Source organism: Scyliorhinus torazame, chromosome 4 (genome assembly GCF_047496885.1).
Source record: "Scyliorhinus torazame isolate Kashiwa2021f chromosome 4, sScyTor2.1, whole genome shotgun sequence".
Lineage (NCBI taxonomy): Eukaryota > Metazoa > Chordata > Chondrichthyes > Carcharhiniformes > Scyliorhinidae > Scyliorhinus > Scyliorhinus torazame.
Window position 1 is genome coordinate 67,008,880 of NC_092710.1, and position 16,608 is coordinate 67,025,487.

At 48.6% G+C, this 16,608-nt stretch overlaps 1 protein-coding gene across 2 annotated transcripts in view; it reads right to left on the bottom strand.

Moving 5' to 3' along the window:
* LOC140410278 (NACHT, LRR and PYD domains-containing protein 3-like) overlaps window positions 1-16,608 on the bottom strand; it is a 169,051-nt gene that overhangs the window by 95,708 nt on the left and 56,735 nt on the right. For both annotated transcript variants that reach the window (XM_072498239.1, XM_072498240.1), the window contains 2 exons: window positions 9,978-10,072; window positions 7,238-7,404 (listed from right to left, as the gene is read on the bottom strand). In XM_072498239.1, the coding sequence (XP_072354340.1) occupies window positions 7,238-7,404; window positions 9,978-10,041 (231 nt within the window). In that variant the 5' untranslated portion in view covers window positions 10,042-10,072. The remainder of the gene's footprint in view (window positions 1-7,237; window positions 7,405-9,977; window positions 10,073-16,608) is intronic.

Genomic DNA, 16,608 nt, shown 5'->3' on the forward strand with positions numbered 1-16,608 from the left:
GCCAGATGGCCACCCATCGAACATATTGAACTTTCAGAACCATCTCCTGGACATGGGCTGGATTATCCGTCCCGCCAAATTTCTGGTTCAGCACGCCGGCAGGATGTTCCGTTTCGCTGGCTGGGCAATGGGGTTTCCCATTGTGGGGCAACCCCAAGCCGTTGGGAAACCCCCAGGCTACCGGCAAAACGGAGCTTCCCAACGGCGGAGAATCCGTGGTCTATGAAACTCTCATCTCTGAAGTTCCACAGTGAATTTAGCTGCCCCTCAAGTTCAGAAATCCTGACATCGAGCTCAAAGAGTTGATACGCTGTGACATATGACATGTTTGAAATTTCCCATATGGTGCAGAAATTGGTCTCAGCTGCTCATTCTGGATCTAAATTTTAAAAAATTCTGTCATTTAGAATTTGGTTTCTATTTTGTCTCAACAATTCTTTTTTTCCGTCTAGGACTGCTCTATTTTCATGCTCCTAATATTAGTTCACTTACTCCTACTGAAATTTTATTAATGATTATTTCTGAAAAAAACTCAACAATCACATTCCTGCCATCCTGGGACACCACACCTTACATTTGGGACACCATTTCCTCCCTGTCTAAAACAGAGACATAGAAAGAAGGAACATGAAGTGAGCTTGAGTAGTGGTGGTGGACGTGTCAGCATGTGGGCACGTGACATGTGGCCTTGTGTGTGGGAGGTGTGTATACCTGTGCATGGGGGTCTGTGTGTCTGTGCGTGTGTACCTGTGCGAGTGGCAAACCAGATAGGTTTGTTTCAGAAAATAACTTTTTTTGCTATGCAGCATTTGATTAGCTTTGGATATAACATATGACACGTGTAACATGCTCAGGAAGAACATAAGCCATTGTAGCTGCTGAATCTCTCTTCAGGTTTCAACCCCTTCACTTTGGAATAAAGGGGCTCAATTAAGTTGGCCTGAAACAATGTTTCACAGAGACCTGTTTGAAATCTCGGGCGGGATTTTCCAGTCCTGCCAGAATCATTCCTGGCAGCAGGAGGGGAGCACCATGCAAATCGCCATTGACTTTCATGAGACTGGTGTGGTATTATCAGGTATTGTAGTACCCGAGAGGCTGTAGACCATTGGGTAAACCTAGGAGTTTACCACTGGCCGTTTGGTATGTAGCTCCGCCCTGACAGGCGGGGTATAAGAACTGGTGCCGTCCCAGCAGCCCTCATTCTGTACCGAAGCTGCTGGGGGACAGATCTAGTCCATTAAAGCCTTCAGTTATGTTACAACCTCGTCTTTGAGTTTAATTGATCGTGCATCAATTTAATAGACTACTCTTAAGCTGAAAGAATGGATCTCCGAATGAAGCCGGAGTGTCTACAACTCAGCCCCCATGCAGAGAACTCGGCGGCGATATTTAAGCACTGGCTGCCGTGTTTTAAAGGCTACCTCGAGACGGCCGGAGGCACCCCCTCAGGAGAACAGAAACTGCACCTCCTGCACTCGAGAGTAAGCCCTGGAATCTTCACCCTCATCGAGGAGGCGGAGGACTATGATGCTGCGATCGAACTGTTAAAGGGACATTATATACGCCCTATAAACCAGGTCTACGCACGTCACCTGCTTGCAACTAGACGGCAAAGCCCCGGGGAATCATTGGAGGAGTTCTACCGTGCGCTACTGGTGCTGGGCAGAAACTGTGGCTGCCCGCAAGTTTCGGGCAGCGAGCAAACCGAACTTCTAATTGGGATGCCTTCGTAGCAGGTATGAGCTCCTCAGAGATCCGCCAAAGACTCTTAGAAAAGGACACCCTGGGACTTAGAGAGGCACGGGCCCTAGCAGGGCCCATGGATGTTGCCTCCAGAAACGCCCAGTCCTATGCGCCTGACCGCGCGGCGGCCCCCTGGGCTGCGTGGCATCCTGCAGCGGCAGCCCCACTGACCTTCCCCATGTCCCCGCAGGCCTGTGCTGTAAGACAGCAGCTAACTCCGTCGGGCACGGCTGTTTCTTCTGCGGGCAGGCGAAGCATCCCCACACGCGCTGCCCGCACCTCCACCTGCAAAGGGTGCGGCAAGAAGGGCCATTTTGTGGGGGTCTGCCAAGCACGAGCCGTGGCTGCGGTCTCCAGCGACTACGGACCGCCGCGGCAATCTTCCCCTCGGGCCCCAGGCGGCCAGCACTCACCGCCACCCCCCTATCCTAGGGCCACGTCCGACCCACGGATGTGGCCATCTTGCCCCTCGGACACCATGCTGGGCGGATGGGCGCCGCCATTTTGTCCATCCCCGACCACTATGGGAGACGCCATCTTGGATGGGGTCCCAGGCCCCCAGCACAGCCGACTACACGCTGCCCGATCACAACCCGCAACTGCTCCATCTGGCCTCGGTGACGCTGGACCAAAATCGACCTCGGACACTCACGACTGCAACGACGACGGTGTTCATCAACGGCCACGAGACATTTTGCCTGATCGACTCTGGGAGCACGGAGAGCTTTACACATCCCGACATGGTAAGGCGCTGTTCACTTGTTACCCACCCTGTAAACCAAAGAACCTCCCTGGCCTCCGGGTCACACTCGGTGGAGATAAAGGGGTTCTGCCTAGCAAACCTCACTGTCCAAGGCAGGAAATTCAACAATTTCCGCCTTTATGTCCTGCCGCACCTCTGTGCGGCTACACTCCTGGGGTTGGACTTCCAATGTAACTTGCAAAGCCTGACCTTTAAATTTGGCGGCCCTATACCCCCCCTTACTGTCTGCGGCCTCGCGACTCTTAAGGTCGACCCGCCTTCTCTGTTTGCGAACCTCACCCCGGATTGCAAACCCATCGCCACCAGGAGCAGACGGTACAGTGCCCAGGACCGGACCTTCATCAGGTCAGAGGTCCAAAGGCTACTGAGGGAAGGGGTCATTGAAGCTAGCAACAGTCCCTGGAGAGCTCAAGTAGTGGTGGTGAAGACTGGGGAGAAACATAGGATGATCATTGACTACAGTCAGACCATCAACAGGTTTACGCAGCTGGATGCGTACCCTCTCCCCCTCATATCCGACCTGGTGAACAGGATCGCGCAATACAAGGTCTTCTCCACGGTGGATCTCAAGTCCGCTTACCATCAGCTACCCCTCCGTACTAGTGACCGCTAATACACTGCCTTCAAAGCAGATGGGCGGCTCTACCAATTTTTAAGGGTTCCCTTTGGTGTCACTAATGGGGTCTCGGTCTTCCAACGCGAGATGAACCGAATGGTTGACCGATACGGCTTACGCGCAACGTTCCCGTATCTGGATACCGTCACCATCTGTGGCCATGACCAGCAGGACCATGACACCAACCTCCGGAAATTTCTCCAGACCGCGAAAATCCTTAACTTCACGTATAATAAGGATAAATGCGTATTTAGCACCAATCGCCTAGCCATTCTCGGCTACGTAGTGCGAAATGGAGTTATAGGCCCCGACCCTGAATGCATGCGCCCCCTTATGGAGTTCCCCCTCCCTCACTGCCCCAAGGCCCTGAAGCGCTGCCTCGGGTTTTTCAGTTATTACGCACAGTGAGTCCCCAACTACGCAGACAAAGCCCGACCCCTAATCCAGTCCACAACCTTCCCCGTCGACGGAGGCCCGCCAGGCCTTCTGCCGCATCAAAGCAGACATTGCAAAGGCCACGATGCGCGCCATCGACGAGTCCCTCCCCTTCCAGGTCGAGAGTGATGCGTCCGACGTAGCTCTGGCCGCCAACCTCAACCAAGCAGGCAGACCCGTGGCCTTCTTCTCCCGTACCCTACATGCTTCCGAAATTCGCCACTCCTCGGTTGAAAAAGTGGAGCAAGCCATAGTAGAAGCTGTGCGACATTGGCGGCATAACCTGGCCAGCAGGAGATTCACTCTCCTCACTGACCAACAGTCGGTGGCGTTCATGTTTGATAATGCACAGCGGGGCAAGATAAACAAGATCTTACGGTGGAGGATAGAACTCTCCACCTACAACTACGAGATCTTGTACCGTCCTGGGAAGCTAAAAGAGACTTCCGATGCCCTGTCCCGCGGCACATGTGCCACCGCACAAGTGGACCGCCTCCGAGCCCACCACGAGGACCTCTGCCACCCGGGGGTCACTCGTTTTTTCCACTTCATTAAGACCTGCAACCTGCCCTACTCCATCGAGGAGATCAGGACAGTCACCAGGGACTGCCAAATCTGCGCGGAGTGCAAACCGCACTTCTACCGGCCAGAGAGGGCGCACCTGATAAATGCTTCCCGTCCCTTTGAACGCCTCAGTATGGACTTCAAAGGCCCCGTCCCCTCCACCGACCGCAACATGTATTTCCTGAACGTGATTGACGAGTACTCCCGGTTCCCATTCGCTATTCCTGCCCCGACATGACCGCAAACACTCTCATCAAGGCCCTCCAGGGTATCTTTACACTGTTCGGGTTCCCCGCGTACATACACAGTGAAAAGGGGTCCTCCTTTATGAGTGACTAACTGCGTCAATTCCTGTTCAGCAAGGGCATCGCCTCAAACAGGACGACCAGTTACAACCCCCTGGGAAAAGGGCAGGTAGAGAGGGAGAACGGAACGGTCTGGAAGACCGTTCTACTGGCCCTACAGTCCAGGACTCTCCCCGTCTCCCGCTGGCAGGAAGTCAGGTGGGAGGACTGACCCTCACTGGAGGGTCAGTCCTCCCACCGCTCCTACCTAGGCCATCCCACCCACCGACGCCCCCTACAGGCGCCCCCCTCTCGTGTCAACCGTTTGCCCCATCAGCGCTGTCTAGGGGTGACGAAGCTGCCATGGAGGCCGAGGCCACGCTCCCGGAGTCGCAGATGCCCGGACCCCCACCAGAATCACCACCGAGGCTCAGACGATCCAGGAGGACGACCAGGCCACCCGACCGACTGATTGCTTCACTGTAACTGTAAATGAACACTGACTGTAGATATCTTCCACGCTTGTAAATATTCTCGACAACCCTGTAAGGAGGTATCACAGTACCTCCATATCTGATCATACCATGTTAAATGCAATTGTAACCACTGGCCACCAACCCGCCGGACTCTTTTTTAACAGAGGGCGAATGTGGTATTATCAGGTATTGCAGTACCCGAAAGGCTGTAGACCATTGGGTAAACCTAGGAGTTTACCATCCGTTTGGTATGTAGCTCCGCCCTGACAGGCGGGGTATAAGAACTGGTGCCGTCCCAGCAGCCCTCATTCTGTACCGAAGCTGCTGGGGAACAGACCAAGTCTATTAAAGCCTTCAGTTATGTTACAACCTCGTCTTTGAGTTTAATTGATCGTGCATCAACCGCAAGATCCCACTGGCACCCAATGGCGATTCTTGATAAAAACTACAGCTTGTCTACTTTTTTAAGAATTAAATTACACAAATTAAAAGGGAGCTGCACATGAACACACACACAAATTCTTGGTTCACAGACAACTGAAGGAAAGACATTTTATGTATTCATGACGCAATGGCCATGATCCAATGGCCACGCTGCTCTGGAAAAGCAACTCGCCGCGGCACAGCGTGGCCAATGACAGTCAGGACACCCCGCTCCCAGGATCTACCATGCTCTTGTACCCATTGTGGGTGGGATCAGTTCTTGGCAAATCTGCATATTAGAGCGAATATTACAGCCTGCTCTGCCATTCAATGTTATTATGGTTAATTATCTACTTGGATGCCTTTTCACCACACTTTCTCATATCCCATTATACAATTTGCATTTCGGAATCTGTCAATATTTACTTTAAACTAATGCCATGATTTCGCTATCACATCTGGAGGCTGTTTAGCACAGGGTTAAATCACTGGCTTTGAAAGCAGACCAAGGCAGACAAGCAGCACGGTTCAATTCCCGTAACAGCCTCCCCGAACAGGCGCCGGGATGTGGCGACTAGGGGCTTTTCACAGTAACTTCATTTGAAGCCTACTTGTGACAACAAGCGATTTTCATTTCATTTCATCCCTTAGAGTCCAAAAATTATCCTTATCTTGGTCCTCGGTGGCTTAATAATAATAATAATCTTTATTGTCACAAGTAGGCTTACATTAACACTGCAATGAAGTTACTGTGAAAAGCCCCTAGTTGCCACATTCTGGCATCTGTTTGGGTGCATGGAGGGAGAATTCAGAAATGTCCAAATTACCTAACATCAGATCTTTCGGGATTAGTGGGAGGAAACTGGAGCATCCGGAGGAAACCCATGCAGACACAGGTGGAACGTGCAGACTGCGTACAGACAGTGACCCAAGCCGGGAATCGAACCTGCGACCCTGGCGCTGTGAATCAACAGTGCTAACCACTGTGCTACCGTGGCTTCCCCCTTATTTTGAAATTGTGTCCCCTGATTCTCGAGTCCCCAACCAGGGGGAACCTCTTAACTGCATCGACCCTGTCTATCCCTTTAAGTATCTTGTAGGTTTTAATAAGATCACCTCTCATTCTTTGAAACTCTAAAGCAGCAGCTAGCCTCACTCTAATGTGCAAATTCCCAAGATACCTGAGGCTTTGGGATTCATCCCTTCGCCTCAGATACCTTGGGCGAGCACTGTTCAGCACTGGTCCCCACAAACGGGAACCAGATGGAACGACGCTCGTGAGGGTCTCCCAGGGGATTGAAGGTCCCCAGCTCTATGTCCTTTGGGCAGGGTGGTGCCCTGGCACTGCTGGTGCCACCTGGGCACTGCGACAGCGCCAAATTGACACCCTGGCAGTGCCATGGTGCCCAGGAGGCACTGCCAGGTGCCAAGGTAGCATTTTTTGCACGCACGAGATCGGGCCAGGAGAGCTCGGCGTGGGTGGGCCCGGGACCTTCCCAAGATGCATTCAGGCTGGGGAGGTCACGGATCGTTTAGGGGCCCTTGGAGATCGGGATGCCAACACTGGGAGTTCCGGCGAGCGGAACTCTTCAGTATAGAAAATGGGGCTATGTGCAGCCTTGGCTGCGTGTTCCCTGTTCAGGCCTTGAACCCAATGCGAATTGCATTTAATAGCCATGTGTTTCTGGGCACTGCGAGCGCCAGGAAACACGCGGCTAAACATGCTCGGTCAGGGACTTTCTTCCCTTTTGGGAGAATCGCACCCAATGATTAGTCGATAACATTAATATCACTACAGCTGTCAGACTGCCAAAAAGTTAGAAAGCAATACAGATAGACATTTTTTTTGTTTGTTTTCTACATCTTATTATTCCGTCTGTTTTTTGATATAAAGATAATTTAAAGTCATTCTGTGTTCTTCCTTACTTACCCGGTGTTCTTTTCCACTGAAAATCCACTCATATGTTAACAGTGAGCTGACTCCATCCACCCCTTCTTCAATCGCCTGTTCTAGTCTGTCCTGGTAAAAGTTTGTTAACTGATACAGCTGATAATCGTCACACTCTGTCAAAATCTCAGTAATTGTGGAGTTCGAATCTGTGAATACAAATGAAGATTTAAAACGTCACTGACTTTCTGTTTTTATTTAAGGAATGTTCAGTCCCATACTATTCCTTAAGTGTATATATGTAGATTCAATCTTAAATATAAACTTTTGGGAATATATTTGTGTCCTTCAATGCTTTATAAATTTTGGGGAATATATTTGTGTCCTTGAATGCTTTGCAATACTGGAATCCACAAATATCGGTTTTTGTCTCCTCAAAACATTATGACAACAGTTTCCTCAGCGTCCTATGGGAATCTAAGTATTGTGTTATGATCCAGATCCCTGCATTCTTGGTCTTCTTGTCCAGCTGAGCAGGCCTACATCTGATAATATGTCCCATTGTGTTGGTCAAGCCAGTGTTTAACCACAGGCAAGATCCCAATTGCTCAGACACACTGCTGCCAACAATTATCCTTCACATAGCAGACGACACTTTGTTTCACTCAGCTGTTACTGGTCCCAGGGCACCTCAAAGCCCAGTTCTCGACAAGCACCAGCCTCCCCGAACAGGCACCAGAATGTGGTGACTAGGGGCTTTTCACAGTAACTTCATTTGAAGCCTACTTGTGACAATAAGCGATTTTCATTTCATTTTCAAGCACAAAGATATCAACCTCTCCTTGGACTTCTCTGAGCTCCAACTGCATGGAGCTGGTAATCTTCAGCTCCTAAGTTGTCACATCAGCTCACTTTCATGCCACTCATGCCCCTCACAGGTCCGATGGTCAGGTTTTTGAACCACACAACCACTCAGACAACGTTTCACATCATAATCTTGGCTCCATGGTTGGCTATTTGCTAAACAAAAAAAAATCACTTCCAGCCATCTTTCATGCTTGCATAGACAAACCTTCCTGCCACTCTCTACATTTCGGCTGGAGCCCCAAGCATGGCAGGTGTTTAATCCTCGGCCCCTGCCCTAGCTACCGCACAACAGCGAATTGCAACCTCTAATCTCCGTAGTGCCTCCCGCAGAACAACCTAGAGCTGCAGTGTTGGATTCCCCCACACCAGCCTTGTAATTAACACATCACCCCCCTCCCCCTGAAAAGGGCAATGGCAGAAGGATTATAGGTTCCTCTCGAAGTCACACACCTTCCCATCATCAAAATATATCACATGCTTTCACCATCGCAAGGTAAAAAAAATGAAACTTCCTACCGAACAATTTGAGCTCCAAATGTTTTATTAACTCCGCTCTCCAGTTTCAGATCTACTTATTCTTCACTCCACATTTGATACCCTCCCCTTTGCTCAATTTACTTTTGTTCTAAAACCATTGGTGAAATCTGATCATGGCTCTCCTTTCTCTTCCCCATGAGCTCATTCTAGTCTCTCAAGAATGTGAAACTTTATCTCCTGCTCCAGCCTTCCACTCACACATTGACCTGCCTCGTATCTCCCTCCTCAAACAACCCAGCTATTACCACTTTGAAGATTTGTTTACTAGTCAGGTTCAGGAGCACGCAACCTGCAGATTTAATACTATTTATTGCAGGCAGATCTATAAGCTTCAAAAAAATCATGATTACTAATTCCGCTTTAAGCACAAATTCTAGAATCTTCTTCCCTCTGGCACCAGGGAGGGATCTTGCCATTCATGACTTCTCGGGCTGTAGAAAAATCGGTTTGATACTTTGACTTTTGAATCTCCCCCACTATCATTCACTTATTCCTGTGCACCACCTGCCTCTCAGCCTCCACCATACTCATGGTACTTCCCGCTGTTGTATTGCTGTTGTGCAACAGTCTGAGACATTGGCCTGAAGTTCACGCTCCCTGGAATTGGAGTTTCAGGTGGTGAGGTACGAGAAATTAAAGGAATGGTTCCCTCTGGGTTCTTGGCTGCCCTCGCCCCAATTGAGGCCCTTACGTGGCCAATCATTGGCCTCTTTTTGGGCGTTTCCCACCCAGCCTCAATCTTTAGGCTGGCTGAGGAATTTACCTACCTTGGGGGAAACCAAAGGTTCAGGCAGGAAAGTGAGTGTGATAGGGTGGGAACACCTCCCTCAAAAGCCATCTTCTGACTTCAGACCCAAGGTCTGGTGGCTGTTGGACCTCCCTGCCCTGGGAATGCCAATATCTACCTTGCCATCCGGTCCCAAAAATTAGGATGTAGCATGCTGAAGCACTCCCAGCTCCTGTCGCTTCAGGGACGAGAGAGCTAGAGCTGATGGTCAATTCCTCCCAAGTGAGGGATAGAAGACCCACCTGCCGCCAACTCATGCTCATTCGAGCATTAAATGGCTACATGGTAGTCAGAGCTGACAGGAATGTGTGACCTATCAACTGTTTGGATGATGAAAAGCGAAACCACGCCATCCTAAATACTCAGGCCATCATCTCGATCCACCTGACAGTCCCCAATACCAGGTATCCATTGAACAGTTCCAGTACTCAGAGGCTTCATCAACCTGTAATTGTGATGATCCTGTAGATGGTCACCTACTTTTTTTTCTAACCAGTTCCTGATATCCTTCCTGTGTGAGCTGTAAGTTCTTGCTCAAGATTAAGCCTATCTCTCTGGACAGGAACATATTTAAAAACATTGTGAACAAACCTGGGTCCATTGTCACTTTTATTGAAGATGTTTGATCTTCTCCCCTGTTTGGACCGTCAGCCATGGTGGTGACAATGTTTTCAGATTTTGCTGCTCTGTAATAAATGTAATATTAATGGAAGAGTTGGAATATTGAACTGAGAAGGAGAAAATTGCCTTGTCAGCATGATTTCAGTCCCTCCTCTGTCAGTACCACAGCTGGTAACTCTGGAATTCAGCATTTCCATTGTGTTGTGATCCAATTCTCCACATCAGTGGCAGCACACACATCTGTCCAGTCAATCCCACTAATCTCCACAATCCAGCTCTAAATGGGGTTCAGTTGGCCCAGACTGTGAATGGGGAGCATTCATTGATAAGATTTACATACACAGTGCATGGGGAAACGAGACTTAATCCCAAAGCAAAGAATATTTTGAGGGAAGGGGTGGTACAGATGATAATTGATGAATTAAATAGGCCTCCATTCATTTTTATAGGGTCAGACAGTATTACTCAATTTTTATTTACAAATATGGTTTAATATTTTTGATTTGATGTGTTTAGATATTAAATTATATTAGTTTATGAATATCTCTAGCCACATATGCAATATACATCTGGATGTGATTCCTGTGATCTCCATCAGTTGTGACAGTTTCCTTGTTTGAATGTAGACCAGTCCTGGGTGTTTGTACTTCAATTTCAATATTTCTTCTGGTATCAGAATCTGATTTCGGGACAATATAGGCGGTGAGAACATTTACCATTAATGTTGAATCTTATAAATCAGGTAATGAAACGGTGAAGGGGTCCAACAACATTGATTTGTGGAATAGTTTGTGGGATTGGGAGGCAGGTCTTCAAATCTCACCAAAAAGATGAATCGCAGAATTGTGATGATGTAGGAGGCGGCCATTTGGTTCATCGGGTTTGCACCGGCTCTCCAAACGAGTATTGTGGCTTGGTGCCATTCCGCTGCCTTTTCCCCGTACCCTTGCAGATTATTTCTATTCAAATAATCTTCTAATGCCCTCTTGAATGCTTCAATTGAATCTGTCGACACCACATTTCAGACAGTGCATTCCAAACCTTAACCACTCTGTGTGAAAAAGTTTTTCTCACATCAAATTTGCATCTTTTGAAAATATCACCTTAAATCTGTGCCCGCTCATTCTTGATCCTTTTATGAGGGGGAACAGTGTCTCTGTTCAGAGGAGACGGTTCCTGGACAGGTTGCAGTTCCCTAGGTTGGACCCTAGGGTGGAGGAGCAGGGGGTGCAGGGACTGGGGGCCCCAATCGGGCTAAGGCATTGGTGTGATGAATGCCGTTGATGCGATGTAAGTGTGGTAGTCACCACTGTTGTATTATATTGTATATATGGGTATTACGGTAAGGCCCCTGTACTACAGGTACAGGGGTAGATCCATGCTTGCTGGCTCCGCACAGTAGGCGGAGTATAAATGTGTGTGCTCTCCGAACAGCAGCCATTTCATCAGCTGCTGTAAAAGGCCACACATCTGTGTAATAAAGCCTCGATTACATTCTACTCTCGTCTCGTCGTAATTGATAGTGGATCAATAGGCAGGAAAGGCCCTGGGTCTGAAGGGTTCCCGGTGGAGTTTACAAGAGGTTTGGTGTGGATTTGGGGGCCCTGATTAGTGAGGATGTACATGAAACGAGGGATAGGGGAGAGCTCCCCCCACATTGTTGCAGTGTCCATTTCACTGATTTTTAAGAAAGATAAGGACCCAGAGCAGTGTGGGTCGTACCGTCCGATATCGTTGCTTAATGTTGATGCAAAGTTTTTAACAAAGGTGTTAGCATCACGGATAGTGAATTTCATACGTGAGGAGATAGGGGAGGACCAAACAGGATTTGTGAAGGGGTGGCAGTTATCGGCAAATGCGCATAGACTGCTTAATGTTGTTATAATGCCCTCGGAAGGGTAATAATAATAATGGCAATGGATGCGGAGAAGGCTTTCAATCGGGTGGACTGGGCGTATATGTTGGAGGTGCTGGGTCAACTCAGGTTTGGCCAGGAGTTCGTGGAGTGGGTTCAGATACTATCCAGGACGTCGATGGAGTGTGTCCGGGTGAACAGGACGAGTTTGGGATACTTCGGATTGCATCAGGGGACGAAGCAGGGGTGCCTGCATTCCCCGTTGCTTTTCGTATTGGCGATAGAGCTGCTGGCAATGGCATTGAGGGGTTGGAAATGTATTGAACGGAGAGGTGGGTGCTTCATACAGAGTCTTGTTGTATGCAGACGATCTTTTATTGTATATCTCAGACACGGTGGGCAATTTTGAAAGGATCATGGAGATCTTGAGGGAATTTGGTCAGTTTTCAGGGTATACATTGTACATGGCAAGTTTTCGATAGGAATCCAGGTTGTGCGGAGTTGGGCGCAGCTACATAAATTGAAGTTGCCGCTGCTGGTGGAGGAATAAAGGCGGATTTCAAGAGGTGGGATGTGCTGCCGCTGTCACTGGCTGGGCGCGTGCAGACGGTTAAAATGACAATGCTGCCCAGGCTCTTGTTAGTATGACAGAACCTCCCTATCTTTGTCCCTTTTTTAGAATAGTTTTTGGGTTTGTTTGGACAAGGAAGATTCCTGGGTGAGGAGGGTGTTTTTGTAGAGGGGGTAAGGGAGGGGTGCGCTGGCATTGCCAAGTTTGATGAATTATTATTGGGTGGCGAACATCGCAATGGTGGAGGGGTCAGTGTGGGGGCGGACGGAGGCAGCATCATGTAGGGGAACGGATTGTTGCCGCCCCTTCTGTTCTCGCTGGTCCGGTACACGGTGAGCCCACTGGTGATTTCAGCGATGCGGGTGTGGAACAGTGCAGGCAACATTTTGGAGTTAGAGGACATATCATTGTGGGCACCGATATGTGGCAATCACTGGTTTGTGCCAGTGCAGCTGGATGAGAGGTTCCAGCGGTGGCATCAGGTGGGGCGAGAGTACTTTAGGAACTTGTTCATAGGGGACAAGTCTGCAGGTTTGGAGAAGTTGGAGGAAATGTATGAGCTGCCCAAAGGGAATTATTTCAGGTACTTGCAGGTGAGGGATTGTATGAAGAGAGAGTTGCCATCCTTCCCGGGGCTGCCACCTCCGGTGTTGCAAGACAAGCTGTTGTCAGAGGATGATATTGGAGAGGGGAGGGTGTTGGGTAGATACAGAGAGTGTATAGAATCATAGAATTTACAGTGCAGAAGGAGGCCATCGAGTCTGCACCGGCCCTTGGAAAGAGCACTCCACGTAAGCCCACACTTCCAACCCATTCCCATAACCCAGTAACCGCACCAAACATTTTTTTGGGATGCTAAGGGCAATTTAGCATAGTCAATCCACCTAACCTGCACATCTTTGGACTGTGGAAGGAAACCAGAGCACCCGGATGAAACCCACGCAGACATGGGGAGAATGTGCAGACTCCGCACAGGCAGTGACCCAAGCTGGGAATCGAACCTGGGACCCTGGAGCTGTGAAGCAACTTTGCGAGCCACTATGCTACCGTGCTGCCCACATGAGTTGATGGAGGGTGCTTTCAATGGGTGGAGTGGAGGAGATCAAGCACAAATGGGAGGAGTTGGGTGGGAACATGTGGTCTGGGATGTGGAAAGAGGCCCTGCAGAAGGTGAATGCGTCTTCATCATGTGCGAAGTTAAGCCTCATCCAATTCAAGGTGGTGCATAGGACCCACATGATTGTTGCGAGGGATCGGTGCCCACAAGCTAGTTTCTTGCAGGGTGGAGGATAGGTGTGGGCTGTGTGCGGAGGGGTCCGCTAATCATGTCCACATGTTCTGGGCCTGTCCGGGTTGAGAGGGTTCTGGCGGGGATCTCGGACGTGATGTCCAAGATTCTGGGTGTGAGGGTGGCCCCAAGTCGGGAGGTGGCGATATTTGGCGTGTCGGAAGACCCGGGAGTCCACGTAGGGAGGGGGGCCAATGTCTTGGCCTTTGTCTCCCTGACAGCACAGAGATGAATCTTGTGCTGGCGGGACTCAGAGCCGCCGAAGGGTGGTGTACGGGTGAGTGACCTGGCAGAATTAATACGTTTAGTGAAGGTCAAGTTTGCCTTGCAGCGTTCGGAGGAGGGGTGCACACGTAGGTGTAAACCGTTCATTGATTTCTTCAAGGTGAATTAAGGAGTCAACAGCTGTGGGGGGGGGCGGGGGGGGGGGGGGGGGGGGGGAAGATAAGGGTGGTAAAATGGGAAGGCGGGGTGTTGGTATCGGGGATATTGGTTTCTGTTCATATTATTGTTTGGTCTTCTGAGATTTTCATGTACATATATAAGATACCTTTAATAAAATTATTTATTCGAAAAAAAGAACATTTAACGAAATGTTTAACAAGATACAGAGCGAATATATGCCCCTGAAGGGAAAACTCTCTTCATAAAAAAAATAGCCATGGACAAGAAAAGAGGTGAGGGACGGCATGAAACTAAAAGGAAGGGTTTACAAAAATGCAAAAAACACAGCTCTGCACAAATGTGTTCGATACAAAGACCAGCGAAGGTCAGAAAGCAACGAATAAGAGCTACTAAAAAGGATTATGAACGGATCCTTGCAATGGACACAAAATCAATAGGAAGACATTATATAGCTAGAGAAAAGGGAAAGCAGGTGGTCAAGAGCAATGTAGTGGAGATGCTGGCGTTGGACTGGGGTGGGCACTGTGAGACGTCTGACAACACCAGGTTAAAGTCCAACAGGTTTGCTTCGAATCACTAGCTTTCGGAGCGCAGCTCCTTCATCAGCTGAGTGGAGCTGCGCTCAGCTGATGAAGTAGCTGCGCACCGAAAGCTAGTGATTCGAAACAAACCTGTTGGACTTTAACCTAGTGCTGTAAGACTTCTTACTAAGATCAATGTGGACCAATTAAAAGCTGAAAATGGAGATATTGTCATTGATAATAGAGAAATGACAGACATATTGAACAATTACTTTGTCTCGGTATTTACAGTTGAAAAGGAAAATAACTCGCAGGAAGTCCCAAAAAATGTAATAATTGATGGAGGACAAGTACTTAATATAATTAACTAAGTACAGCACATAGGAAATTGATGAAATTAAAGAGTGACAAATCCTCAGGACACGACTGTTGGGGAGCACATTGTACATGCCGTAAATATAATCCTTCAGAGTTCCATCGATTAGTAGTCCCTCTGAATTGGAAAATTGCACTCGTCACTCCAGTTTTTAAGAAAGAAGGGGCAAACCTGGGCAACTACAGACCGGTTAGCCTAATATCTGTGGTGGGGAAATTGCTGGTGTCTATAAATCAGGAATAGGAGAACTGAACACCTCAAAAGGTTTTGGTCGATCATGGAGAACCAGCATGGATTATAAGACCACAAGACATAGGAGCGGACGTAAGGCCATTCGGCCCATCGGGTCCACTCCACCATTCAATCATGGCTGATTTCAACTCCATTTACCTGCTCTCTCCATAGCCCTTAATTCCTCGAGAAATCAAGAATTTATCAACTTCTGTCTTAAAGACACTCAACGTCCTAGCCTCCACCGCCCTCTGCGGCAATGAATTCCACTGAACCACCACTCTCTGGCTGAAGAAATTTCTCCTCATCTCTGTTCTAAAGTGACTCCCTTTTATTCTAAGGTTGTGCCCCTGGGTCCTAGTCTCCCCTGCTAATGGAAACAACTTCCCTACGTCCACCCTATCTAAGCCATTCATTATCTTGTAAGTTTCTATTAGATCTCCCCTCAACCTCCTAAACTCCAATGAATATAATCCCAGGATCCTCAGACGTTCATCGTATGTTAGGCCTACCATTCCTGGGATCATCCGTGTGAATCTCCGCTGGACCCGCTCCAGTGCCAGTATGTCCTTCCTGAGGTGAGGGGCCCAACATTGCTCACAGTATTCTAAATGGGGCCTAACTAATGCTTTATAAAGCATCAGAAGTACATCCCTGCTTTTATATTCCAAGCCTCTTGAGATAAATGACAACATTGCATTTGCTTTCTTAATTACGGACTCAACCTGCAAGTTTACCTTTAGAGAATCCTGGACTAGGACTCCCAAGTCCCTTTGCACTTCAGCAGTATGAATTTTGTCACCGTTTAGAAAATAGTCCATGCCTCTATTCTTTTCTCCAAAGTACAAGACCTCGCACTTGCCCACGTTGAATTTCATCAGCCATTTCTTGGACCACTCTCCTAAACTGTCTAAATCTTTCTGCAGCCTCCCCACCTCCTCCATACTACCTGCCCCTCCACCTATCTTTGTATCATCGGCAAACTTAGCCGGAATGCCCCCAGTCCCGTCATCTAGATCGTTAATATATAAAGAGAACAGCTGTGGCCCCAACACTGAACCCTGCGGGACACCACTCGTCACCGGTTGCCATTCCGAAAAAGAACCTTTTATCCTAACTCTCTGCCTTCTGCCTGACAGCCAATCATCAATCCATGTTAGTACCTTGCCTCGAATACCATGGGCCCTTATTTTACTCAGCAGTCTCCTGTGAGGCACCTTATCAAAGGCCTTTTGGAAGTCAAGATAGATAATATCCATTGGCTCTCCTTGGTCCAACCTATTTTTTATCTCTTCAAAGAACTCTAACAGGTTTGTCAGGCACGACCTCCCCTTACTAAATCCATGCTGACTTG